This window comes from Megascapheus bottae, chromosome 3 (genome assembly GCF_031878675.1).
Source record: "Megascapheus bottae isolate mThoBot1 chromosome 3, mThoBot2.hap1, whole genome shotgun sequence".
Taxonomy (NCBI): domain Eukaryota; kingdom Metazoa; phylum Chordata; class Mammalia; order Rodentia; family Geomyidae; genus Megascapheus; species Megascapheus bottae.
The window spans coordinates 72,399,943-72,424,282 of NC_143511.1; the positions used below are offsets into that span (position 1 = coordinate 72,399,943).

The 24,340-nt window shown below is 41.3% G+C and overlaps 1 protein-coding gene across 1 annotated transcript in view; it reads left to right on the forward strand.

The window, feature by feature from the left end:
- Nucleotides 1-288: 288 nt before the first annotated feature.
- The window catches only part of Ugcg (UDP-glucose ceramide glucosyltransferase), a 44,326-nt gene continuing 20,274 nt past the window's right edge, over nucleotides 289-24,340 (forward strand). The window contains exons 1-2 of the mRNA XM_090330433.1: nucleotides 289-773; nucleotides 22,766-22,907. Of these exons, the coding sequence (XP_090186559.1) occupies nucleotides 676-773; nucleotides 22,766-22,907 (240 nt within the window). The 5' untranslated portion in view covers nucleotides 289-675. The remainder of the gene's footprint in view (nucleotides 774-22,765; nucleotides 22,908-24,340) is intronic.

Genomic DNA, 24,340 nt, shown 5'->3' on the forward strand with positions numbered 1-24,340 from the left:
AGGCCAGGCCAGGCTGCCAGGCTGCCGGTCCCCGGCGCCTGGGCGGCGAGGTGGCAGGCCGCGGGTGAGAGGCGCGGGAGGCCAGCCGGGCCCGCGTCCAGCCGCGGCCGCCCAGGGGCGCGCTCTCGAAGCCCGCGGGCGCGCGGGGTGGGCGGGGAGCCGCGGCAGCTCCGCCTCCCCGGAGGGAGGGATCGCTGCGGGGCCGGAGGGCGGGGACAGGGCGGGGACAGGGCGGGCACTGGGCAGGCAGCGCCTAGGAGTCCGGGCATTAGCCGCCGGTTTCGATTAGAGCGCGGAGCCCTGGGTCGGCGGAGCGGGCCGGTGGAGTTACACCGCCCGAAGCTGGGTGACGGAGAGGCAGGGCCGCGGGGCGCCTGGTAGGGCTGGTGGCTCCGCCGAGGTCTGGAGACGCGAGCCGGGGCTCTGAGACAGCGGCCACCGCAGCTCCCGCAGCCGCGAGCGCGCTGAGGACCGCGCGCCGGCGGGGACGCGCCGACGGGGGCGCGCAGGCCCTGCCCGCCCCTTCCGTCCCCACCCCCCTCGGTCCCTTCCTCTCCCCCACCTTCCTCTCGCTACCCGCGCCCCCGCAGCGGGCGCCCACCCTGCCCTCCTCCTGTGCGAGCGCTGTCCGCAGCGGCGGCCGGAGCGGGCCGGGCCGGGCCGGCAGGCCGGGGGATGGCGCTGCTGGACCTGGCCCTGGAGGGAATGGCCGTGTTCGGGTTCATCCTCTTCTTGGTGTTGTGGCTGATGCATTTCATGTCCATCATCTACACGTGAGTGAGGGGCGTCCGGAGGAAGCTGGTGGCGAGGATCGGAGCCTTTGGAGGGGAGGCGAGGCTGGGAGACATTGGCGCTTGGGTGGGGGGGGGGACTGTGCTCGGGTGGGGGTGGAGGAAGCAGGTTCTCAGGCGGTTCCCCTTGAACCTGTGGGGCCGGAGGGTCCTTGGGATGGATGCGCGCTGGAGCCCAGAAGGAAGGGACTCGGGGATCGCTGGAGCCTGCCAAGCCCCGGGAACCGAGACCGCTCCTACGTGTCAGGCGGAAGGGTGCCGAGCTTGGTTTGATTGTGTTGAGGAGTCGTGTGATTTTTTTCTTCCTTCCTTCCTTTCTTTCTTTCATCTGGGCCAAGATGTATGTATGGTGTTTTCTCTTTCTGTGTCCTTCGCCCCATGGGCCACATTTCTGTTATGGTGACAAGGTGACGATCGTTTCCCCTCCAGCGACCTGGCCACCTCCCTGTGGATTTTCTTCTTTCTGGACAAGCTGTATGTGCTTGGATGGGTGTGAAGCACCTGTCCCTCTTGAAAAAAAATAAATGTCCACCCAACCTCCGAGCTTGAATTAGAGCTTGGGAAAATGGTAGTGGGGACATTTCGGCATGGTTGTTTTATTCCCTTCATTCATTGCCTTGTTTTAGATTGGCACCCTTCTCCTTTCTTATTATGTCACAAGTGCTGCTTGAGGCCTACTAGATACAGTTCCCCGGGCTTGGGCTGGAGATTCAGGGATGAGCAGGACCTCATGGAGCTTACATTCTAGAAGAGGCAGATGATAGAAACCCAAGTAAGATTATTCCAGATAAAGCCAGTGAATAAACGAGAGCAGGGTGACATTTGGCTAGTTTTGATACTTCAATGGAATGTCTTTAAAATGAAGTCTGCCTGTATAAATAAAGCATTGTGTAGAGAACGTTTACTGTGTGGGCTTCTTAACCTACAAAAAGAAAGAGGGGACCTTCTCACACACAAATAGTGAACTGATACTAGCAGTAGAGTAAGTTGTACAGGAAGAGGAAAGGCTTAAGAAATGAGTTCGTTGTTGGGATTTCCCCAATACCACCACCACGTTTTAATACAGAGATGTGTGCCTTTCTTTTGGGAAAATTTTGCATTGTCTTAATATAATCGAGAACTTCCTGGTACTGGAGAAAGATGCTACTTGTACAAAATACAAAGGTACTCTTATATTTCTTGGAAAGTGAAAGAAAATGTGACCATTTTCCTAGTATTGATTGGGGTATTTGGAGTTTCTGAAGTGTAGTCAGTGGACACATTCCCTAGTTCATTTTAAGTGTATATGTTCTTAAAAATAAAACCTTGTCAGTGCCAGTGGCTCATGGCTCATACCTGTAATCCTAAGTACTCTAGAGAGTGAGATCTGAGATCGTGGTTCAAAACCAGTCCAAGCAGGAAAGTCTGTGAAACGCTTATCTCCCTCCAGTTACCCCAAAACCAGAAAAGTGCTGTGGCTCAAAGTGGTAGAGCCCTAGCCAAGCTGGGAACTGACACCAAAAACACCTCATACAAGAAATGTAGAGCGGTTCAGGGAATGGGAGTGTGGCCTAGTGGTAGCATACTTGCCTTAGCATATATGAAGCCCTGGTTTTGATTCCTTAGTACCATATACACAGAAAGAGCCAGAAATAATGCTGTGGCTCAAGTAGTAGAGTGCTAGCCTTGAGAAAGCCCAAGGATAGTTTAAGTCCCACGACTGGGGAGGGGGAATCCTAAACAAACAAGCACCCCAAATGAAATGTGGACAGTGCAGTTGTAATATATACACCAAGACATTATTTTATGAATTTTTTGTGAATATCCTTCCAATTATATTGTTTTGGGAATGAGGAGGGGGGAGAGAAAGGGACCATATTATGATCATTGTTCTGTAACCTCCCTTGCAAATTCATCTATTTGGTAAATTGTTCTGAGAAACAGTTTAGCTCAGGGATTGTTCTAGGTGCTAGGAATAAGAGTGAAGAATAAAACAGCCACGGCTGCTGCTCACATGAGGCTATAAAGTGACATGAGTATTGCTTTCATGACAGTAGATGTATGAATACCATCATTTTAAGAACATGCATAGGGTTTTAATTTATCAGCTAATATTTGTTGCTATTAACATTTAGGTTATTTCCAGTTTATCATACAACTCTGATTATTGCATGCATGTATGTATGTATGCATGCATGCATGCATGTATGTATGTATGTATGTATGTATGTATGTATGTATGTATGTTTGGTGTTGTGGATCTAGCCCAGGGCCTTCTACATGCAAGGCAAGCACTTTGTCATTCAGCTGTATTCTCAGACCCTGTGATGAATTCTCCTTAGTTTACATTTCTGAAAGAGGAATTATCCTGAAGTGATGCTGTTTTAAATATGGCTACATATTGCCTTATACAAATGTATCTGTTCATAGTCCTAGTAGGTAATTTTGTTTGACAAATCCATTTTCCTTATTAACATCGGGCTTTTCACAGTCTTTCCGTATTTATTGTCATTCATTTAATTAGTACCATTGAACTCTTTTTCATATATTCATTTGCTGGCTACATTTATTTGTGAGGCATGTACTTATACTCCTTGCTCGTACTGCAATCTGCTGCTGAGTTCATCTTTTTAATAGGAAGCTGAGTCCTCTGTTACCTGTTTGTTTCTGTTTTCAACTTCACACATGTATTCAACACTGAAAAAAGCGTATGGATGTGTGTTTTAGGTAGATAAGTCTTTTCTTTTGTTTTCTGTCTTCGATGTAGTAATTTTTAAATCTTTTTTCATTGGCAGTTACTATTTCCTTTTAGTATTGTGAATTTTCATCCTTAATCTTTCTTACAAGTTGCTCTTAATTCTTTCAGTCTTTTGCTCTAATTTTCATTTTGTTTAAATATGTAGCCACTTCTCCCCAAGTCATTTATCAAATGACCATTTGGTTCTCCTGCTGTTTTGAAAATACTGTCTTTTTTCCTAGGCTGTATTCTTCTTTGTACTTCAGTGTATTTCAGGGCTTTCAGTGCTGTTTCATATATTCATTAGGTTTTGTACAGATCTGTTAGTTTAGGGTATTTTTTTGCCCCAACCAGGGGTTGAACTAAGAGCCTCACTTTTGTGGGGTAGGCACTCTTACAATGTGTGCTATGCCCTGGTCTTAATTCTAATTTTAAATAACAACATTTTATTAACTAGTATGGAAAACCTCTCTAACTCTGTTTTGACCTTTTCGCTTTAAATCTTTGTTTTATAATTTTAAGTAACTATTTGAGGTTGAAATGTAAGTTTATAACTTCACCTGGAGAAAACCGGACTTCTTTGCACCTGGCACCATCCTGTTTGCCCTCCACCAATACATACACATCATGGCAAATGTCATCTTTATCTAAAATTAACATTGCTGATGTGTTAATATTTTCAAATAACACATGTTTTATGGGTGTGGGGGGGCTTCATAATAAACAGTGAACTTTTTTCTTATCCTAGTTGAAGGACCTGAGAATCATGCAAACAGCTTAGATGAGATAGAGTAGAGAGACATTATATTTATTTTCTAGTACCCCCCAACATTACCCCGTACTGACAACAAACTGTTTCTGAAAAGTTAAGAAATCAAAGAAATAAATGACCCATTCATTTGAGTGGCTCATGCTTGTAATCCTAGCTACTCAGAAGGCTGTGATCTGGGGATCACCTTTTGAAGCCAGCCTGAAAAGTCCACCAAAAAGCTGGAAGTGTAGTTGTGGCTCAAGTGGTAGAGCCTTAGACTTGAACAAAACAGCTCAGAAATAACCCAAGGACCAGCACGCACACACACACACACACACACACACAAACACACACACACACACACACACACACACACACACACACACACACACACACACACACACAGAGTTTATTGATTGATTGCCAGTCCTGGGCTTTAGCTTAGGGCCTGAGCACTGTCCTTGGGTTTTCTCAAGGTTAGCACTCTACCACTTGAGCCACTTCCACCTTTTTCTATGTATGTGGTACGGAGGAATCGAACCTGGGTCTTTGTGCATGCTAGGCAAGCACTCTACCACTAGGCCAAACTCCCAGTCCCCACAGTTCATTTATAACAGAATGAAGTACTAGTTATAAGAATCTTGTGCATGCAATTTTGAAATGGATAACTTAGTATAAAGCAAATAATCTGCATATTAATTTGTTTCCAAATTAAATCTTACTTTTTAAAAATAAGTACCTTTCAAGGACTATATATATACATATATGTGTATGTATATATGTGTATATATACATATATATGTATATATATATATATATGATTTACTGTCTTTCCCATTGTAGTAAAGACAATTCCCAGTTTCATGTAAGAGTTGTTTTTAAACAAGTGACTGTTTTTTGTTTCTTGTTTTTGTGTGGGTTTTTTTTTTTTTTGCCCCTTTTTTCTTTCCCTATTCTGTTTAGCAGGATTTTAGTTGAATCTTAACATTCAACACACAAAGTTAAAGAACTTTGAAAACATTATTTTGGTTAAAATACTGGGCTAAAGGGACCAGGAGTTTGGCCTAGTGGTAGAGTGCTTGCCTAGCATGCACGAAGACCCAGGTTCGATTCCTCAGTCCCACATACATAGAAAAAAGCCAGAAGTGGTGCTGTGGCTCAAGTGGTAGAGCTCTGACTTTGAGAAAGCCCAAGGACAATGCTCATACCCTGAGCTGAAGCCCAGGACAGGCAAAAAAAAAAAAAAAATTACTGGGCTAATACTCTTTGATTGTGATTTCCACATATTTTATGTTGCTCAGTCCTTTTTTTTTTTTAAATCTTTGTTTTGCTTTAGTTGGATTTAAACTCAGAGCCTTGCACTTATTGGACAAGTACTCTACCACTTGAGTTGTGCTCCAGCCCCTTTTGCTTTTAGTTGTTTTTCACATAGGGTCTCACTTTCCACCCAGGTTGGACCACAGTTCTATTTCTGATTCTTACATAGCATCTGCCCTGCACATTCACTTTTTTAGATTTTTTTTTGCCAGTCCTGGGGCTTGAACTCAGGGACTGAGCACTGTCCTTGGACTTTTTCAAGGATAGAGTACTCTACCACTTGAGCTTCAGCACCACTTCAGGCTTTTTTCTATGTATGTAGTACCTAGGAATCAAACCGGACTCTGTGTGTGCATGGTAGGCAAGCACTTTACCGGTAGACCAAACTCCTGGCCCCACATTCACTTTTTATTGGTTGAGATGCAATCTCGTGAACTTCTTTTTACTTGACTGACTTGAATCACAATCCTATCTAACTGGATTCACAGGATCCTTAGTGGATCCTATCACAGGGGCTGCCTGTGTCTGGCCCCTCACTCAGTGTTTTTGAAATAGGGCAAAGTGTAAATAAAGTAAACAGACATTGATGCTTGTTTGATGCTCTCCTGAAAATTTATGTTTGCAGCTGGTAGAAATAAAGCCTATTAACAAACAAACAAACTTCTGTGTCTCTAAATATCTGGGCTTTACATTAAGCAACATAATTTGTGAGCTGTAAATAGTTAAAATGAAGATTGTAATTGCTTAAGAAAAAGTACAAAAAGCAGTTTTAACACTGGTTATTTAAAAGAAATAATGGCAGCTTTCTTATTTAGAGTTGATGTTTTACTGTCTTCTTAAAATCAGATAAAGAGCTGAATACCCTGTAGTAAAAAATTGCAGGCCAGGTCTGATGGTACTCTCCTGTAATCCCAGCACTAGGGAAGCTGAGGCAGGAGAGAATCAACTTGCACACCAGTGTGTGTCACATAGACAGACGCTGTTTCATCCTTTTATAATAAAATAAAAGTAGAGCTGGAATTGGTTAACCAGATGTGAGCAACTCTTGTTCAGTGGAGTACTTCTAGTTTCATACAAAAGTCTTACAATCCCTATAAGCCAGGGCAGGGTAAGGAAGGGAAGTAGTAACATATTAAGTAGAAATACAGTATTTCCAATATTTGGAAACCATCTTTACATGAGGATATTGCTGCCAACTACTTTGCACCTCAATTTTAGTATCAAATAAAAGCTTAGTTGTCTCACACTTCAAATAGTAGTACATTCTTACAGGAAACTTATTCAGAAGTTTTTTATTTCCTGAAAGTAAGGTACTGATTCAGTCATCTGCAGGCAGAACTGATTAAGTAGTCCTCATTGGTGATTTTGTTTTGTTTTATTTTGTTCTACTTTCTTATTTTTGTGAGGCTCAGCCAAGGTTTGTTAGTTGGGGATTGAGGTGAAATCATGCAAAAGTCTGAAACCAGGTTTCTTTCCTTTTGCTCTAAAGAGAACTCCTGGTTTGGTGATAAGAGTATCAGAGTATAACACTTTTCTTTTGTCTCCTCTCCCTTCTTTTCTGAGTGTCACTTTTCCCTCTGGCCATGATTTCCTAATGCTTGGTATTAGGCCTTATCTTCTCTATTTATGACTGGAGGCTCTAGGTGTATGTGGAAATACTTATTATATCCACACATAATATGTTATCCTTAGGTGCAGCAAAGTGCTTTTCTTCAAAATTTTTTTTTTCAGTGAAGTCTGCTTTCTCCAAATACGCTTTTGATGTAAGTGTACCCCTTGTCCTGGTTGCATAACTTTTGAATGGAATTTACATAATTGTTCCATCAAGATCATTATGATTAACCTAGCTGTCAGAAACTAGTGTTTTTAATCTGAATTTTAGCTTTTGAATACAGGGGTAGTATGATTGTCACTGTAAACTCACAACTATATTAGGTGTTGTAAGAATTGGTGGAATGTAAATGTTTTTTCTAGGTTTAATCTTGAGGTTGCCCTTGGACGTGGATCAACTGTTGATCAGTTGTGATCTTTGCTACAGGACTGTGGCACTCAGTTGAGCCCCTTTAGCTTTGATTTTGGAAGCACATAGAATTGGATTATAATGTACTAACTTTAAAGAACAAATTTAATATTGTAATCGGTTTTAATATTCAATGGTAGTTCTTTGGATTCATTCTCTTTCTTTCCCCTACATTCTTTTTGTGTCCACATTATGTCATTATGTCCACGTAGCTAGACTGTGGGAACTGTCTCTGCTTCCTGGTGTCTTATTGTCGTTTCATCCTTCAGGAGCACTGATCTTGTACCATGTGCTCCAAATCTAACTCTGACTCCCCATTGCTTTCTGTGTAACTCCTTTGAACAATGAACTTACAATTTATCAAAATGAAACAGCAACATGTTTTATCAGAGGCTGGAGGAGAAGAATGAAGGGTGGGGGGAAAATGAATGGAAAGTGTGGTAACTTGAGAGGGTAGGTAGAGTTGGGAGAGATGGAGGAGAATGATGGAAGGGGTGACAGGAATCAAGATGCATTGCACTCATAAACCTACGTCTTGAATTGAACCACAGTGCCATTTTGGTAGTTAATTGGAGATAAGAGTCTCATGGGTTTTTGTGCCCAGGCTGGCTTTGAACCACAGTCCTCAGCTCTCAGCCTTCTGAGTAGCTAGGAGTGAATCACTGGCGCCTAGCCATGCAGATAATTTTTTTTCCCCAGTCATGGGGCTTGAACTCAGGGCCTGAGCACCGCACTTGGGCTTTCTCAAGGCTAGCACTCTACCATTTGAACCACAGCACCATTTCCAGCTTTTTTCTATGTTTGTGGTACCAGGGAATCAAACCTGAGTCTTCATGCATGCTAAGTAAACATTCTACCACTAGGCCAAACTCCCAGCCCCCATTTTTTTTTTTTTTTTTTTTGCCAGTCGTAGGGCTTGAACTCGGGGCATGGACACTGACTGTCCTTGAGCATCCTCAAGGCTAGCACTCTACCACTGGAGCCATAGCACCACTTCCAGCTTTTTCTATGTATGTGGTACCATGAAACCAAACTCGCATGCTAGGCGAGCATTCTACCACTGGTCCACACTCCTGGCCCCCTGCAGATGATTTTTTTAAGGAACACAGAATCAACTTCTTAACGGGGCATGCACAGTTTCTTAGGAGCACAGCTGCCCCTGTACCTGTGTATTCAGCAGCATTGAATTTTGTGTGTTCCTCTGAACAAACAGTACACTTTCTTTAGAATTCTCTCCTTTTTCCTAATTTTTTTTTTCTTTTCTGCTCAACTACCTCCTCACTCTTTCAATTCAATTTAGCCTTTAGTTCTCTACTATGTCTTTCCATGGCCATGGTACATTGGGTTTACCCATTTATATTGTCAGGGACCGTCTTCGTACCAACTTTGTTTTGTTTTAAGTGTAGAGATGATGCCTTATTTTACTTCCAGATCTTTATAGTCCATTCAGCTTTCAGTTGTTATTTGTAGAATAAATAAATGGCCTTCTGGGTTTTCTCTAGGAGCAATTATGGCTTTTTACTCATTCGTTAAACTAGTCTATAACAGTAATTGGGGTTTAAGGTAGGTAGATAGTCAAAATATTTGGGATGCTTTTTAGTAGACTTGGATTTTTCTTTTATTGGAATAAAGTTAATCATATAAAAGGGTTTTATTAAATTTCCATACATGTATATATACAAACACACACATACACATACATATATATACTGGACTGGACTTTGATAACATCCACTCTGTTACTTTTTTTTTTTAAGTCGGTCTTGGGGCTTAAACTCTTGGCTTGGGCATTGTCCCTGAGCTCTTCAGCTCAAGGTTACCCTCCTACCCCTTGAGCCACAGTGCCACTTCTGGTTTTCTGGTGGTTAATTGGAGATAAGAATCCCATGGACTTCAGTACCCTAGCTGACTTCGAACCATGATCCTCAGATCTCAGCCTCCTGAATAGTTAGGATTTTAGGCATGTGCCACCTGGCTTTCCATCTGTTACTTTCTTACCTTCTCCCTTCCCCTTTGAAACAGTTGCAAGTTAAAATAAAAATAAGGATATGTCATTATATATTTTGTTTGTTTGTTTTTGCTAGTCATGGGCTTTGAACTAAGGGCCTGAGAGCACTGTCTTTGGACTTTTCTCAAAGCTAGCACTCTGCCACTTGAGCCACAGCACCACTTCCAGCTTTTTCTATGTATCTGGTACCGAGGAATCCAGGTCTTCGTGTATGCTCTGGAAGCACTCTTACTACTAGGCCAAACTCCTGGCCTATTTTTTTTAACCTTTAGAGTCTTCACTGAAATTGAATTTTCACTAATGTTTCCCACCATGATCACCTGCTCTTCCAGAAATCACCATCACTTCTAGATCTGTCCTTTGGGGGATAGAAATCCCAAGTTGGTTCACCAAAGCAGAGCAAACAGTGTCTCTACTTTGCATTCATCCACAGGGTTTTATTTTAGACATTGATTCATTTAATTTTATTGTTGTTGTTGTTGTCATCTTTTCTTTTTTGATGCTGGGGATCAAATCCAGGATATTGCAAGCACTTTGCCCCTGAACTATGTCTTAGCCTGGATTCATTTAATTTAATCCTTAAGGTTAGCTTTACAAGAATAGTTTTAGGAAATTGTGTAGGGGAGGATAAGACAGTCCCCTTAGTTCATTTTAGTGTGGAGGGTCAATTTGGAAGTTCATGGTGTGTTCTAGGGTGCTCTGGTTCTGAGAACTATTCTGGTAAGCTCTTATCTGCTAGGACCTTGCTTGCTTAGTTGGTATCACCTCAACACCATATTCTACTCATTTTCTGTGCAGTGGAGCTAGTTCCATTATCAACAGTTTAGTGAACTGGGTTTTTATTTTGTCTTGTTGTTTGAGAACTCCTAAAAAAATGCCTTTATTTTCTAAGACGGGAGATGACTTGCTGATCTGCAGTGTGTGACTTTACTGTGTGGAGGAAATAGTATGTTTTCCTATGTAGCCAACTGGCCATTGGTTCTTTTCATTCTCTGAGGAATCTTGTGTCAGCAAAGATAAGGAACTACTAGAAGATGACACTCTGGGCTGCTGATGAAGCCCATTTTAAGGCAGTATCATTTTGAAGTGATAAGTGAATGCTTTATGACCATAATATTAGTGGTGATCACCGATCATAAACATTGAACAAACAGGCTTCTAGAGTGAAGTCATAAGGCCACTAAGACCTTTAATCATTGGGAATTGCTGGCATGATCTGTGTGGAGTGGGTGCCTGCTGATATAGCAATCAGCCTAATTTTATGGGAAAGATTAACAAGCTTAGTGGTGGTGTGGAGCAGAGGAGGTAAATTCCTGGAGTCAGATAAATTGGTTCTCTTCTGAATCACACAGCAGAACAATAAAAACAGCACTGTCTGGAGTTGTCTGCAAGGTGACCTTTGTTCCTTGTGGAAGCTATTTTCTTCCTCAGAATTCTTGAGTGTGCCTCCCTTTTGAAGAGCTCTATAGACAAGATTGCTGTGGAAGCTGCAGCCAGCTGCCTGGGCAGGAAGGAGGGAGTTGGGGAATCACACAGCTGCCCTTGTTCAATATCTTGCCTGTCTCCAAGGGGGTTTTCCTTCCACCTGACATCTCTTGCCTGCGTGTGACAAGAAGATGAAAGGCTGAAGTACTCTGCTACCATGATGAAAGAAGCAGAAAGGGCTGTAGAGACTGGGATTCTGGAATAACAATCAAGCTAGCCTAAGGTCATCATCCATTCCATCACTCCAGAGGCTGTTAGGATTCTTCAAGCCAAAGCAACTGACAAGTTCACTCCTTAACTGCCATTTAGAGTTCTTTGAAGTGTTCCTGCAATAGATGTCCTTCTAGCCTACAACAAAAAAGGAAGGACCCTGAAGGCCTCTGTGGCTCATGATTCATCCATTCCTTTAAGCAAATCTCAATATCTAAGAAAACACCCTAAAGGTGCCCATATTCCTGTGTCTCTAGCTGTTGGCGGTCTTACTTGTGGCACAGTGCTAGATCACGACCCTTTCCATTTTCAGGGCTGTTAGGCTGTTGAGGGGGGTGGGTATGGACAGTGACTCTACTCCCAACTTAAAAATTTAACTTAGAAATAATTTCTCATATATTGACATATATTGGAGTTTTCTAACCCTCCACCCTTCACTGCTCACTTAAGGCCCAGGATCATGTTGCTCACTAAAGGTGAAGTCAGAGCCATTTATTAGCCATGTATGAAGGCCCATTGCGTTTCTGAAAATATACTAAAATCAGATTTCTAAAAATCGAGTTGGACACATTACATCAGTTACTGTTACTGTAGTTAATTGTGTCACTTTGTTGTTAATTATGCCTAATTATATGAATATCTAATTTTGATACATTAATTGAAGTAACAATTTTGTTACTTTAAGAGCACTGACTTTTGTTAAAATCCCTGATTGCAGCTCCTGCTCTTCCTGATGCCAGTGAGTGAGGGTTTTTCAGGTGTTGGGGTTGTGGGTGGGGGGCTCTCTTCCCAACTCAGTGGCCTAGGAAGGTTGGCCGATTGCCTTTGCTCTGGAGTCTATGTGAGATCCCAGAGATAGAATTGTCAGTAAAGCCATGTATAGTACAGTCTCTTCTGAAATCCTAGGCGTCTTCCTGCTAGTAGGTGCTATTCCTTGGAATTACCTAGGAACCAGCAGTTACTTTGTGCATTGTGTTTCCTGCCAGAGGAGCAGCAAGCCCCCCTTGTGGCTCAGCTCCTAGAGTGGCTCCCTCTCTATGCCATCTACAACTGAAGGGGGGTTCTGTGGCATGTGACACAGCCAACATCTTTTTTTTTCATATTTAATGACAAACTTTATTGACCAGAATAAAGGTAAAATGTAAGGTTGGCTCTCTTGCAACACAGAAATAAAATAAAGTACTCCTCTGTATCTCAAAAAAGTCTGTAATGTCTTCGTCAGTTCACAGCCAACATCTTGAATGATGCATCTGAGGATAAAGGAGGTAAAGAAGCCAGGATAATGCTGACTTCCCAGATGAGAACCCATCTAAATTTAAAGAAGAGATTTGCCTGAAAGAAAATACAAAACAAAATACCTAACCTAACAACTGTAACAGACCATTTTAAATTATAACTAATTTATGATATTTACTAATCTTACTCTTGTGCTCACATTTGCTTTGTACTTTTTGATATCTGTAAAACTTTCCTAAATATTTCTTTTCAGGTCCCAGTGCTCAAACTCAGGGCCTTGGGCCCCTCTCCCTAAGCCTCTTCGTACTCAGGGCTAGTGTCTACCATTTGAGCCACAGTGCCACTTCTAGCTTTTTCTGATTAGTTTATTCTTATTGGAGATAAGAATCTCACAGATTTTCTTGCCCAGGTTTGGGCATGATCCTTGACCATGATCCTCAGATTTCAGCCTCCTGAGTAGCTGTGAGCCACCCGTGCCCAAGTATAATTTCAACTTTAAACATAATGTTGGGGCCAGGAGTTTGGCCTAGCAATTGAGTGCTTGTCATGTCTAGCATGCATGAAGACTCAGGTTCAATTCTTCGGTACCACATATATATTAAAAAAAAAAAAAGCCAGAAGTGGTGCTATGGCTCAAGTGGTAAAAGTTCTAGCCTTGAGAAAGCCCAAGTATAGTGCTGAAGCCCTGAGTTCAAGCCCCAGAACTGGCAAAAAAACAAAAAAACAAAAAAAAAAACCCAAAGTAAAACAAAAAACACTATAATGTTTATCTAAACATTGAACATAATTTACATTATATTTTATGACATGATCTGACTGTTTTAACCATAATTGATAGATTTAATCATTTACCTTCTCCCTTCTAGTCTTTCTTGATGCCCAAGAGCTTAGTTTTATGTTAGAAAACTCAACATAAATGACTAATGTAAATGTATGTGAATCTTAAAAAACAAAAATACATGAGCATCTAGTCTTCCATTTTGGGGTATGACTTATCAGTATTTTAATGTCTCTGAAACTCTTTTCAGAACTGTGGCAATTCAGAGACATTCTAATTGGTGGAAGACCATCCTTGAACTTAGTTTTTTTTTTCTTTTTCATTTCTTTTTTTAGTGTGTGGACAATAACTACAATAACTATCATTAAGTGCTTCCTTTGTAGTTTAATCTCATGTACTTCTCAGTGCTATAGAAACTTATTATGCCTCATTTAGACCAACAACAGCAGCAAAAACTTACCTGGGTGCCTGGCTCACACCTATAATCCTTGCTACTTAGGAGGCTAAGTAAAGCCAACCTGGGCACAAAAGTGTGAGACTCTTATCTCCAATTAACCACCAGAAAACTGAAAGTGATGCTGAAACTGAAAGTGATAGAGCACTAGCCTTGAGCTGAAGAGTTCAGGGACAGAACTCAGGCTCAGACAGACTCAAGGGAACATAGGCTCAATGATTTCTCTCATTTGTCATAATCAGTAGAAACCTTGGGCCCTCCTAGCAGAGATTTACAATAGAACCAAACCTAGATACATAAGACCATATAGTATGATGCTAAATGAAAGGACCTCCAGGATACAGAAACAAAAGCTATATAATGAGTGATTGTTGTCCTTAATATACTGTTATCTCTCATCTGTTTTGCTGTCCCTTGGTTATTTCATATTGTTACAGTATATTCATCTTCTTATCTGATATATTGTATATATGTGTTTTTGGTTATTTGAAATCAGATAGGGAAGGGGGGGAAAACAAGATGAGGGGTGAGGGGGGTGGGGGGGTGGGGGGGAGGGAAATGGGGACCAAGACATGAGAAAGGGTATCAATGTTTGTGAAGTAATGCATCTTCTATCTGATGAATGTAACCCTTCTATCAATTACAAATACAATAAAAAATATATGAAAAAAAAAAAGAACTCAGGCTCAGAGTTCAAGCCCCACAACAGACAACAAACACACACAAAAAACTTGAAGTAACCTGCCCTAAGGCACAGAAGCTGGGTAGGTTTGGATTTAAAACCTCCCTAGCCAGCCCCAGCCCATGCTCTTTTAAATCACCTTTATATATTCTTCCAGAGCTGGGCAGAAAAATTACCCAGGAAGTAATCTCTATGCATGTGAAATCTGTATGAGAATTTCTCCACCTGCTCTGAGTTTTAGTTTCTGGCAATTGGCAATATTTGAATAAAGATGATAATACCACTGCTCACTCTCTTCTCCCCATTCTCCTACCACTGATACCATTTTTTTCTTTCCAGTCTTTATGTGTCAGGCTATTTCATAATTGTTGATCTTTCTAGAAGCTTCCCCTGGGCACTCTTCTGTTTTTACTGTAACATAATTGAACCTTCCTTAGGTCTCTCCTAAGTCTTCCTAGGACTCTCTCCTTTGCACCTCGGAGTCGTATAAAAGACGATGGGGGCTATAGACGTACTTAAGTCTCTTCCTTAGAGGGTTCTAATTTAATTGGTCTTAGCCCTGCAGTTTAAGAAACTCCCCAGCCTAAATTGAGAATGACAGCCCTCGGCTATTTATCTGCCCTGAGCCCTGTACCTGCCACCTCTGGGCTTCATGTAACCCTTCCTTCAGCTCTGTACCCACACTTCTTCCTCACTGCTGGCCTGGCCTTGCTCGTCTGGTCTCAGGCTCTGTTCTGGAGCCATTCAACAATTTATAGCTTCTCAAGTTTCAAAGTTGTGCAGGATCATACACATGCCATTTGGACTAAGTACTACTGCACATTCACATTCATGGTCTCACATCTCGCAACTCAGTCCATGGTGCTCTCTGGCAGTGCTTGCTTTCTGTACTTATCTCTATCATCCATTACCGGTTCATTTCTTGGCTGGTTACATTTTACTCCTCACACAGTGGGTTCTATCATGCCACTAATTATTTTCCTTTTCCCTTTGGCTAGCTCTTTCCCCTTAGCCCAGGCACTCAAATATTTTTAGAAAACTTTCCCATTCATTTACTTTTTAACCCATTTTTTTCTGTTCACCCTTAGGCTCAATCTCTGCCACAAGTGTTCCAAGGTTAAGAAGTACATACTTCCTCTAGTGGACATTTCACTTGACCTCTTGGCAGCACTGAGAGGCACCACCTCTTTCCTGATCTTTTATGAAAAGGAAAGCACCCATCCACGTAAATCCTCATGTGACTTTCCTTCTATCCTGGCCAATTTTCTACTTCTCAAATCACTATTCACTGTCAGTTTCCTTCACAAATTACTACTATAATATTAGTTATATTCATTCTTGCCCACCTAAAAACAGCATGTGATAATTCCTATACTTTCTGTTATCTTTTTTAATTCTACATTTTCATTCACTAATTTGACCTTCTAAGCTCCAAATTAGTTTTGTGTTTTTTTTTTCCTGTTAGTTGAACAGTTTTTAACATTGAGAACAGGCTATATCCCTGCTTTGCTGAGCTCAGGAGAAGTTCTGATCTTTTGTAATATATCTCCAAGTGTGATTTACTCCTGGTCTATATCAGAATCACTTGAGATGCTTAAGAAAAATGCAAGCCAGGCCTCTGATACAACCCTAAAGTCCTAGTACTTGGGATGTTAAGGTAGAAAGATTGTGAGGGGAGAGGAGGGAGGGAGGGAGGGGGAGAGAAGAAGGATGGGAAGGGATCCCGAGGAGCCAGCTGGCCCATTAAGTTGCAGTCTGTCTGTGGACACTTTTAAACCACTAACCCCTGGATTGGAGACACTACTTAATGTCTTAAAAGTAACTTTAATGTTGGAGAGTTCAAAGTAATGCTCATTACTACGCTCTTCGCTCTCTCACTGGTGCTCAGATTTTGTGAATGGCGCTACTGGTTATTTGGCCCAAACCTGGGACTCCTTGTCTCCTCTGTTCTTCTCTTCAGGCCCCCAGCTACCTCAATTCCACTCACTTTCTCTTGGTTCTTCATTTCCTGTGCTTTTTTTCTGCTGCCTTTTTAGATCTGTGCACACACCTCTCAATTATCCCCCCCACCCCGCTTTCTGTCTCCTGTATCTATATTTTATTCCCTTAACTTTTCTCAGTGCAGAGGTAATCCTTTGGTTATTTCTTGGCCAGAGCGTAAAAATTACCTTGTCAGCCTCATCTGTGAAGTTTGGGAGACTTAATGGCAGAGAGGAGGCTTACCACCGTAGCTTCTCACCTTCCCAGCTTTGGTGTACTTGTGAATCACCTAGAGAGCTCATTAAAGTGTGTCTTCTGTTTTGGTCCTGTTTTGGTCATAGGGCGGGGCACAGTAGGCCGTGACAGTTTCACACAAGCCAAAAGCGCTGGTCAGTAGATCACGCTTGTGGAAGTCTTCAAGGAATGCTGTCTACTCCAAGTCACACTCTTCCAAATATGCTTTGATGGTTGTCCTGAACATTTGGAGTTGCTGTAATGATTGCTCTCTCTCTCTCTCTCTCTCTCTCTCTCTCTCTCTCTCTCTCTCTCTCTCTCTCTCTCTCTCTCTCTCTCTTTCTCCTTTCTCGGAAGCGCGCACACACACACACACACACACACACTGCAAGTAAGAAAGGACACTATCCATTATGCTTCTGAAATGAAGAGTCAGGGAGTCAGGCTTGTCTACTAATGTCACCCACCCTACCCCCAATCCTCATTATTATTAATTTGTTATTATTGCTGGTTTCATTAACTATTATTATTTATCATACCGGGGCTTGAGCTCAGAGCCTGGGTGCTGTCCTTTAGCATTAATTTTTTTTTATCTCAAGATTGGCATTCTTTATAACATTTGAGTCACAGCTCCACTTCCAGCTTTTTAGTGGTTAACTGGAGGTAAGAATCTCCTGGATAGCCCTGCCGTAGTTATCTTCAAACTAAGATCCTCAGATCTCAAACTTCTGTGTAGCTAAGATGATCTGCATGAGCCACTGGCACTGGTGCATTGGTTTTTTAAAATCAAATGACAGATAGTTTGAATTGAACGGTGGTGGATCCTGGATCTTTTTTTGGATTCAAGTCTAGCCCCTTCGTTTTAGAGGGATCTGTCACATTCTGGATTCCTATTCCCTGCATCATTCCTAGAGACAGTTGTACTACTGACTCATTTGTTTTCTGTGTCCCAGGAATTACCTTCCTCCTTGACCCAATGTCTAGTGTCTTAAATCTGTCCTTCTCTATCCTTTTCCTGATTTATTGTTGTTTCAGGTGGAAAGAAAATCCAGTCTGTTTTTTTCATTTTGTCCAGAAGTTTAAGTCATGAAGGGCAAGGGAGAACTAGAGCTTTTTAATATTTGTGTAAGAACTAGAAACAAGACTGTAACACAATAGCCCCAACTGTAAATAGCAACTACCGATCAGCAGCAGGTATATTAATGACACCATAATATGGATGAATTGGCTATAACTAAATGTAATATGAATAAATTTCACTTCTGTAGTATCAAATAAAAGAAGCTAGGCACACTAGGGTCTATCTAATGAGATTTTATTTCTATAAAATTTGAATCTGAAACCAGTGCTGGTCACTCACACCTTTAATCCTGAAAATGGGAGGATTGGAGTTCAAGGAGAGCCAGGTAGAAAAGTTTGCAACACTTCTCAGCCTAAATACAGGGTTGAGATCTGTTTGTCTCTGGATAGGAAGAAAGACCCTGTCTCAAACATAATCAGTGGGGACATGCAAAAGCTTCTTGGGTTCTGGTAATACTTTTGTTTTCATGATCTAAGTATAGATTATGAGGCATTTAACCTTAGAAAATTGTTCAAGTTATATACTTATGTGTGACTTTACACTATGGATATTATGTATCAATAAATAGTACCCCTTGCAACAAAAATGGTCCAGGCTTCAAGCCACATATGTAACAGTAAAGTAGAACTAGATTCCCATTAGGGTCAAGTAGAATTGGATTCCCAATACAAAATCTGGAACTGAGAAAGTACAGCCTATGAGATCCTAGCAGAAAGCAAGCCACACCCGCTCTAGGTTTAGGACAGAACAGTGTTTAACCAGGAAAAACCCTGTGCAAGTAGGTATGTAGACTCAAGTTCAGACTGCCTACCCCACCACTGAGACCTTTTGAGACAATGAAAATGGAGTGTTGGTCACTGTGGATTATTTTACAACACACTGGTCATGGCCAAGGGCATTATTTCTGTGTGTAGCAGGCAGCTACTACACTCTTGCCCCAGAGCTCTGTTGACATCCATGAGCTTTATAGGAAGCACTTATTCACCACCACCCCCTCCTCATAAGTTGTCCCTAGTACCTCATTAAGCCATTGTTGGTTGTCACTGGGTAATTTGTCTCCTTATCATTGTATATCTAGTACATAGGATAGTGTTTCATGTATGTTGGGGCTCAGAGTGTGTTGAGGAAATCCATGTTAAATAGTTGTGGGTATGCAGGGTGGTAAACAGTTCAAAGTCTGTGTCTATTATGATTTAATGGATATTCTTTTTATCATTTTAACAAAGAGGTTAGGTACTTTGTACTAAGGGGGTTCTGTCAGAATTATGTAAGGCAAAACTATATTCTCTCCAAAGCAGGACCTCACACCCTAGTGGGGAGATTATAAACTGACCCTTTAAGATATGGAAAAAGATACTAAAGATACTAAGTAGAAACAAAGGATAGGGTGTGATTGTGAGTAGAAATTTCACATGTTCTACTTAGTAATGACCCAATTTCAGGAGTCAGAATAAATCTATGATAGAACACTGCATTCTTCACATGAAAAGCTCTTCAAAGGACAAAAGGTTTAGTTAAACACCTTTAAAAAAATAAGAGGAAAGAAGGGAACAACAGAATTTACTCTGGATTTTTAACAAAAATTAAAAGCCTCAAGACAGTTTAGAACTATTTTGATGAATCTTGATGTTGCTACTGCTGCTTTTACTCTAAAGCCTGCCCCATATGCTGGAATTATTAATAGGCTGGCTTGTCTGTAAATTGATAACACATTATGTGAGGGTTTTGAGACACTTGTTTTGGGACACTTATTGACCACATGATAAAGCCAGTAGATAAAAATTACTGGGGTTAGACTTTCTTATCCTACTGTTCCGGTTTCAAAATCATGATCTCCATCTTGGCTTCTTATTCTTTCTCATGCATTCTGGGTGATTTGTTCAAATGTAGCTTCAAGGTCTCTTTCACACTGTGTGTCCACAGTCTTCTGTCTTCTGTGTGCTGTTTCTCATATCAGCAAGCATATCATGCATTTCTAGACATTGTTGATTTATTTTCATTTATTTTATCATAGCTGACTATTTTTAATGTTTTTTTCCTCTGGAGCTTTGTTTAAGCAAGTACTTTACGTTCTAGGCCCCAAATCCACACGGCATGGTGTTTTCCAGGAGGATTTTTTTCCCTTGTATTCCACAACTGTTAGGATTAAATGTAAGTTAAAGTGCACCTCAGAGGAGTAAGGATTTTCTGCTCTGCCTTTCTGTGATTTCATTTTTATAGAAGACTCTCAGAACAGATTTCTTCTCATTCTTACAGCAGGCTTTTCTGCATAACCAGGACACTGGCACAAGCAGATAACTGATGCAAGCAAGAGTTTTTCATTTTTGACAATGGATGCATTTTACATTTTCCTTTTCCCTAAGAGCTCAATCATGTATTTATTTTATTATTATTTTGTTGTTGGTCATGGGGCTTGAACTGTGGGCCTCAGCACTGTCCCTGAGCTCTTCAGCTCAAAGCTTGTGCTCTACCACTTGAGCCACAGAGCCACTTCTGGTTTTCTGGTGGTTAATTAGAGATAAGAGTCTCATGGACTTTTGTGCCTGGGCTGGTGTTGAACTGCAACCCTCAGATCTCAGTCTCCTGAGTAGCTAGGATTACAGGTGTGAGCGACTGACACCTGGCTTCAATCATGTATTTAAGACAGTCTTTTGGGATACTTAAATTTTAAAGAAGGGGCAATAATTATATATACATACACACACATACAGTGTATGTATGTGTGTTTCCACTGTGTGTACATTTGAAAACTCTGAAAGAATAAGAAAGACATTAATAATGCCGGGGAGGTAATGGATGGAATGGAGTAGATGGAAGGTTGAGTGACAGGGAAAAACTCTCATTGGAACCTCTTAATACTTTTGTGATCTCAGCCATGGAACCATGTTACCGGTTCAGTTAAATGTTTGATTCAAACTTTTTTTTGTCCCTTAGCAAGTCAGATGTCTTGGACTGGGGTGGTTTACTCCAGACATCGGTCTAGTTTGGTTGAAACAGGAGAGTGATCAATTTTGTGGCTAAGTTTTACATCCTCGTTTTGCCTCTGTGTAGACCTGTAGATAAACTTATCCAACTGTCTGAGGTAAATGGTTAGTTCTTTAAACTCTTCCAGTCTACCATGGACTAGATTGGGATAATTTGGCAAAATATAGTAAATTGCTGATCATATATACTTGGGTCTTAGGACAATGTCAATTTCATTTCATTGTGGACCAGTAAAAAGCAACTGATAGACCAGTTCATGCTCTTTTTTTTTTTTTTTAATTTTATTTGATTGTGATGCTTGTACTCTGGGCCTGGGCACAGTCCCTGAGCTCTTCAGCTCAAGGCTAGTGGTCTGCCACTTCAGCCACAGCATCACTTCTGGTTTTCTGGTAGTTAATTGGCTATGAGTCTCACAGACTTTCGTGCCCAGGCTGGCCTTGAACCAAGATCTTTAGATCTCAGCCTCCTTATTAGCCAGGATTACAGGCGTGAGCTACTAGCACCTGGCTAGTTCATGCTCTTTTAAGTGTCACTTATAGATGATGCTTCATTATTTTCTGTCATAGGGTGCTGGAGTTTAGCAGTTATTGCCAACATTTTCCTTAAATTTATCAAGTTAAGTGGTTTTTTTGGTTTTGATTTGGTGGTTGTTGTTTTCTATTTTAGCTAACCTGTTCACTTCAGTGAGATGTGGTGGGGCCAGAAGCATTAGATGTTTGCAGTAGCACATCCCTGTCAGTTTCTGGGCATGAGCCTGCAGCTGACCACTCTAGAAGCTGATACGGATGCCCCACCAGGCATTCTGCAGAGATATATAGTGAATCAGAGGTGCACAGAGTGGGTGTTTTTGGATCTTCTTGAAGGTCTCCTTAGTAGGTTTTTACAATACCAACCAGGACTGCCATCTGGTTGGCAGCCAATCCTAAGATGCTATTGGCTTTGAAGGTGTTAAAATGTAGGGACACGTGTCTTAGAAAGTCCTACAGATGGAGCCATGATTATTCTAGCATCTAATTACTGTTGGATGCTTGGAGTTGTTCTTGTGAGATACACTTGCAATGTACTCAGAAATAGGAAGGAAGGCTTTTATGAATGCCTTTAGAAACCTTGCCTCTCTGTCAAATGGTATCTCTCACTTTGACAGCCTGATGTTAAAACTGGGATGTCTCCATCTTTGATGGGCGGGGCCATCCTCATTAGGGACTCTGTGCTAGAGCACCTGTGGAATGGACCAGTGCTTTGTTCTGCAAACTGATGGCACGGGTCTGTCTTCCAGGGTCATTAACACACATTTTTCTCATCATTGGCATTCTTCCTTCTCAGTGTAACCTTTGTTTCTTTCTATCCCTGCCCTCTGGGTTTATTTATTCCATCTTCTTGCTTCAGTTTTTTGGTGGCATATTGAGCTGGACTGTTTATTATAGAAAATGCTCCCCAACCCCAAAATAAAGGCTTATTACCCTTCCACATTTTTCTGGACTAAGTAGGGTTTTTTATTAATTTATCTTTGTAGTTCTCTGACCACACTGATGGTAATATGTGCACCGTCATCAGCTTTCACATCACCATGGAATTCCTCTTCCATCCCAGCATACTTCCTAAGCACAGGGCACAGCAGTAAACAGCAAACAGTCTACATGGAAGTTCTGACCTTCATGAGAACATTCATTCTGCTTAGTTCCTATTTTTCCTGAACTGGAGGTTTACTTGGTTCTACTTCTTTCATTTTCTTTCAGCTTTTAAAGACCTCAAATTAAGCTGGGCACTGGTGTAATCCAAGCTACTGAGGATTGTGGTTTTTAGCCAGCCCAAGCTGCTCAAGGCAATTTCTGTCTCCAATTGACTAGCAAAAATGCAGAAGTGCAGCTATGGCTCAAAGTGGTAAAGCATTGGGCAGAAAAACCTAAGGGACAGCTTGACTGCTAGCACCCTAAATAAATAAATAAAATTTCAAGTTATCATTTATTGATTTGTTAAGTGGTATATGCTATATTTTTTAGATCTCTGGAGATGACTTGCATGTCATTTGCTTTATAGGCGATTACACCTCAACAAGAAAGCAACAGACAAACAGCCATACAGCAAGCTCCCAGGCGTCTCTCTCCTGAAACCATTGAAAGGAGTAGATCCCAATTTAATCAACAATTTGGAAACCTTCTTTGAACTGGATTACCCCAAAGTAAGTATACAGTGTGTACTCCTAAGGTGGGGTGCAATCTCACTGTAAACTCTCAGAAACTTTACCACTCTTATCAGGTGATGGTGTAGGAAAACTTAAGCTTTGAGTCATAGGACAGGGTACCCTTTCTCACCACCTGTTTGTCATATTTCCTGAGTAAACTTCCTGGAACTCTCAGACCCTATTAAGTGCCAGAAGTTTGAACACAAAAATCTGTGACACACTCCCACACACACACACACTCCCACTCACACACATACACACAAAGATACATTGCCTGAAGATAAGTATATTAATTTATTCAATCTTTTAAAGTTAAAAAAAAAAGCCATTGGGCAAAAAAAAAAAATCTGTGAGAGTAGAAGTGGTGCTGTGGCTCAAATAAATGATAGAGCACTAGCCTTAAACTGAAGAGCTCAGGAACAGCACCCAGGCCCAGAGTTTGACAAAAACAAAAAAATCTGTGATAGGGCCAGGAGTAGGGCCTAGTGGTATAGTGTTAGCCCAACATGCACGAAGCCCCGGGTTCACTTCCTTAGTACCACATGCACAGAAAAAGCCAGAAGTAGTGCTTGGCTCAAGTTGCAGAGCACTAACCTTGAGCAAAAAAAAATGTGTCCAAGGACAGTGCCCAGCCTCTGAGTACAAGCCTGAGGACTGGCCAAAAAAAAAAAATATCTGTGAGAGTCATACGTGAAGAATAGGTGGAGGGAAGGCAGCAGTGAGGAAAGGGCTTGAGGTTGGATGCCAGGCAGCTGGATGGAAACATGAATATCCTTGAGAAACTGGTGTTGAGCCAGGAGAATAGGTTACATTTAATGTCAGGGTATTTCCTCTTGTTTAATTTCTATTTCTCTGTTCTATTTGTAATGCATGATTGTATTGTTCATACCACTTATCTATCTACGTGACCTATGCATCTATAAACTCAGTGGCCTCCCTCTACTAGAGACTTCTCATTCTCTTAAGATAAAAGCATTCTTTTCATGCCTCCCCTTTAGTGTTTCATTTCTAGGGCTTGAATTCAGGACCTGGTTGCTGCTCCTTTGCTTTGTTGGTCAAGGATAATACACTACTATTTCATCCACAGATTTACTTCTTACCTTTTGTTAGATAGTTGGAGATGAGAGTCTTACAGTTTTTCCTGCACAGCTTGGCTTTGTACCAAGATCCTCAGCTCTAAGTAGCTAGGATTATAAACATGAGCTACTGGCACTGGCTTTAAATTCTATAATTTTAGAGATTTGAATTTTATGCTTGTATCATTCATTAAAATAAGATATGAGAATAGGACTAGGAGAATGGCCTAGTGGTAGAGTGCTTGCCCAGTATACACAAAGCCCTGGGTTTGATTCCTCAGTACCACATACACAGAAAAAACTGGAATTGCTGCTGTGGCTCAAGTGGTAGAGCACTAGCATTGAGACAAGGGG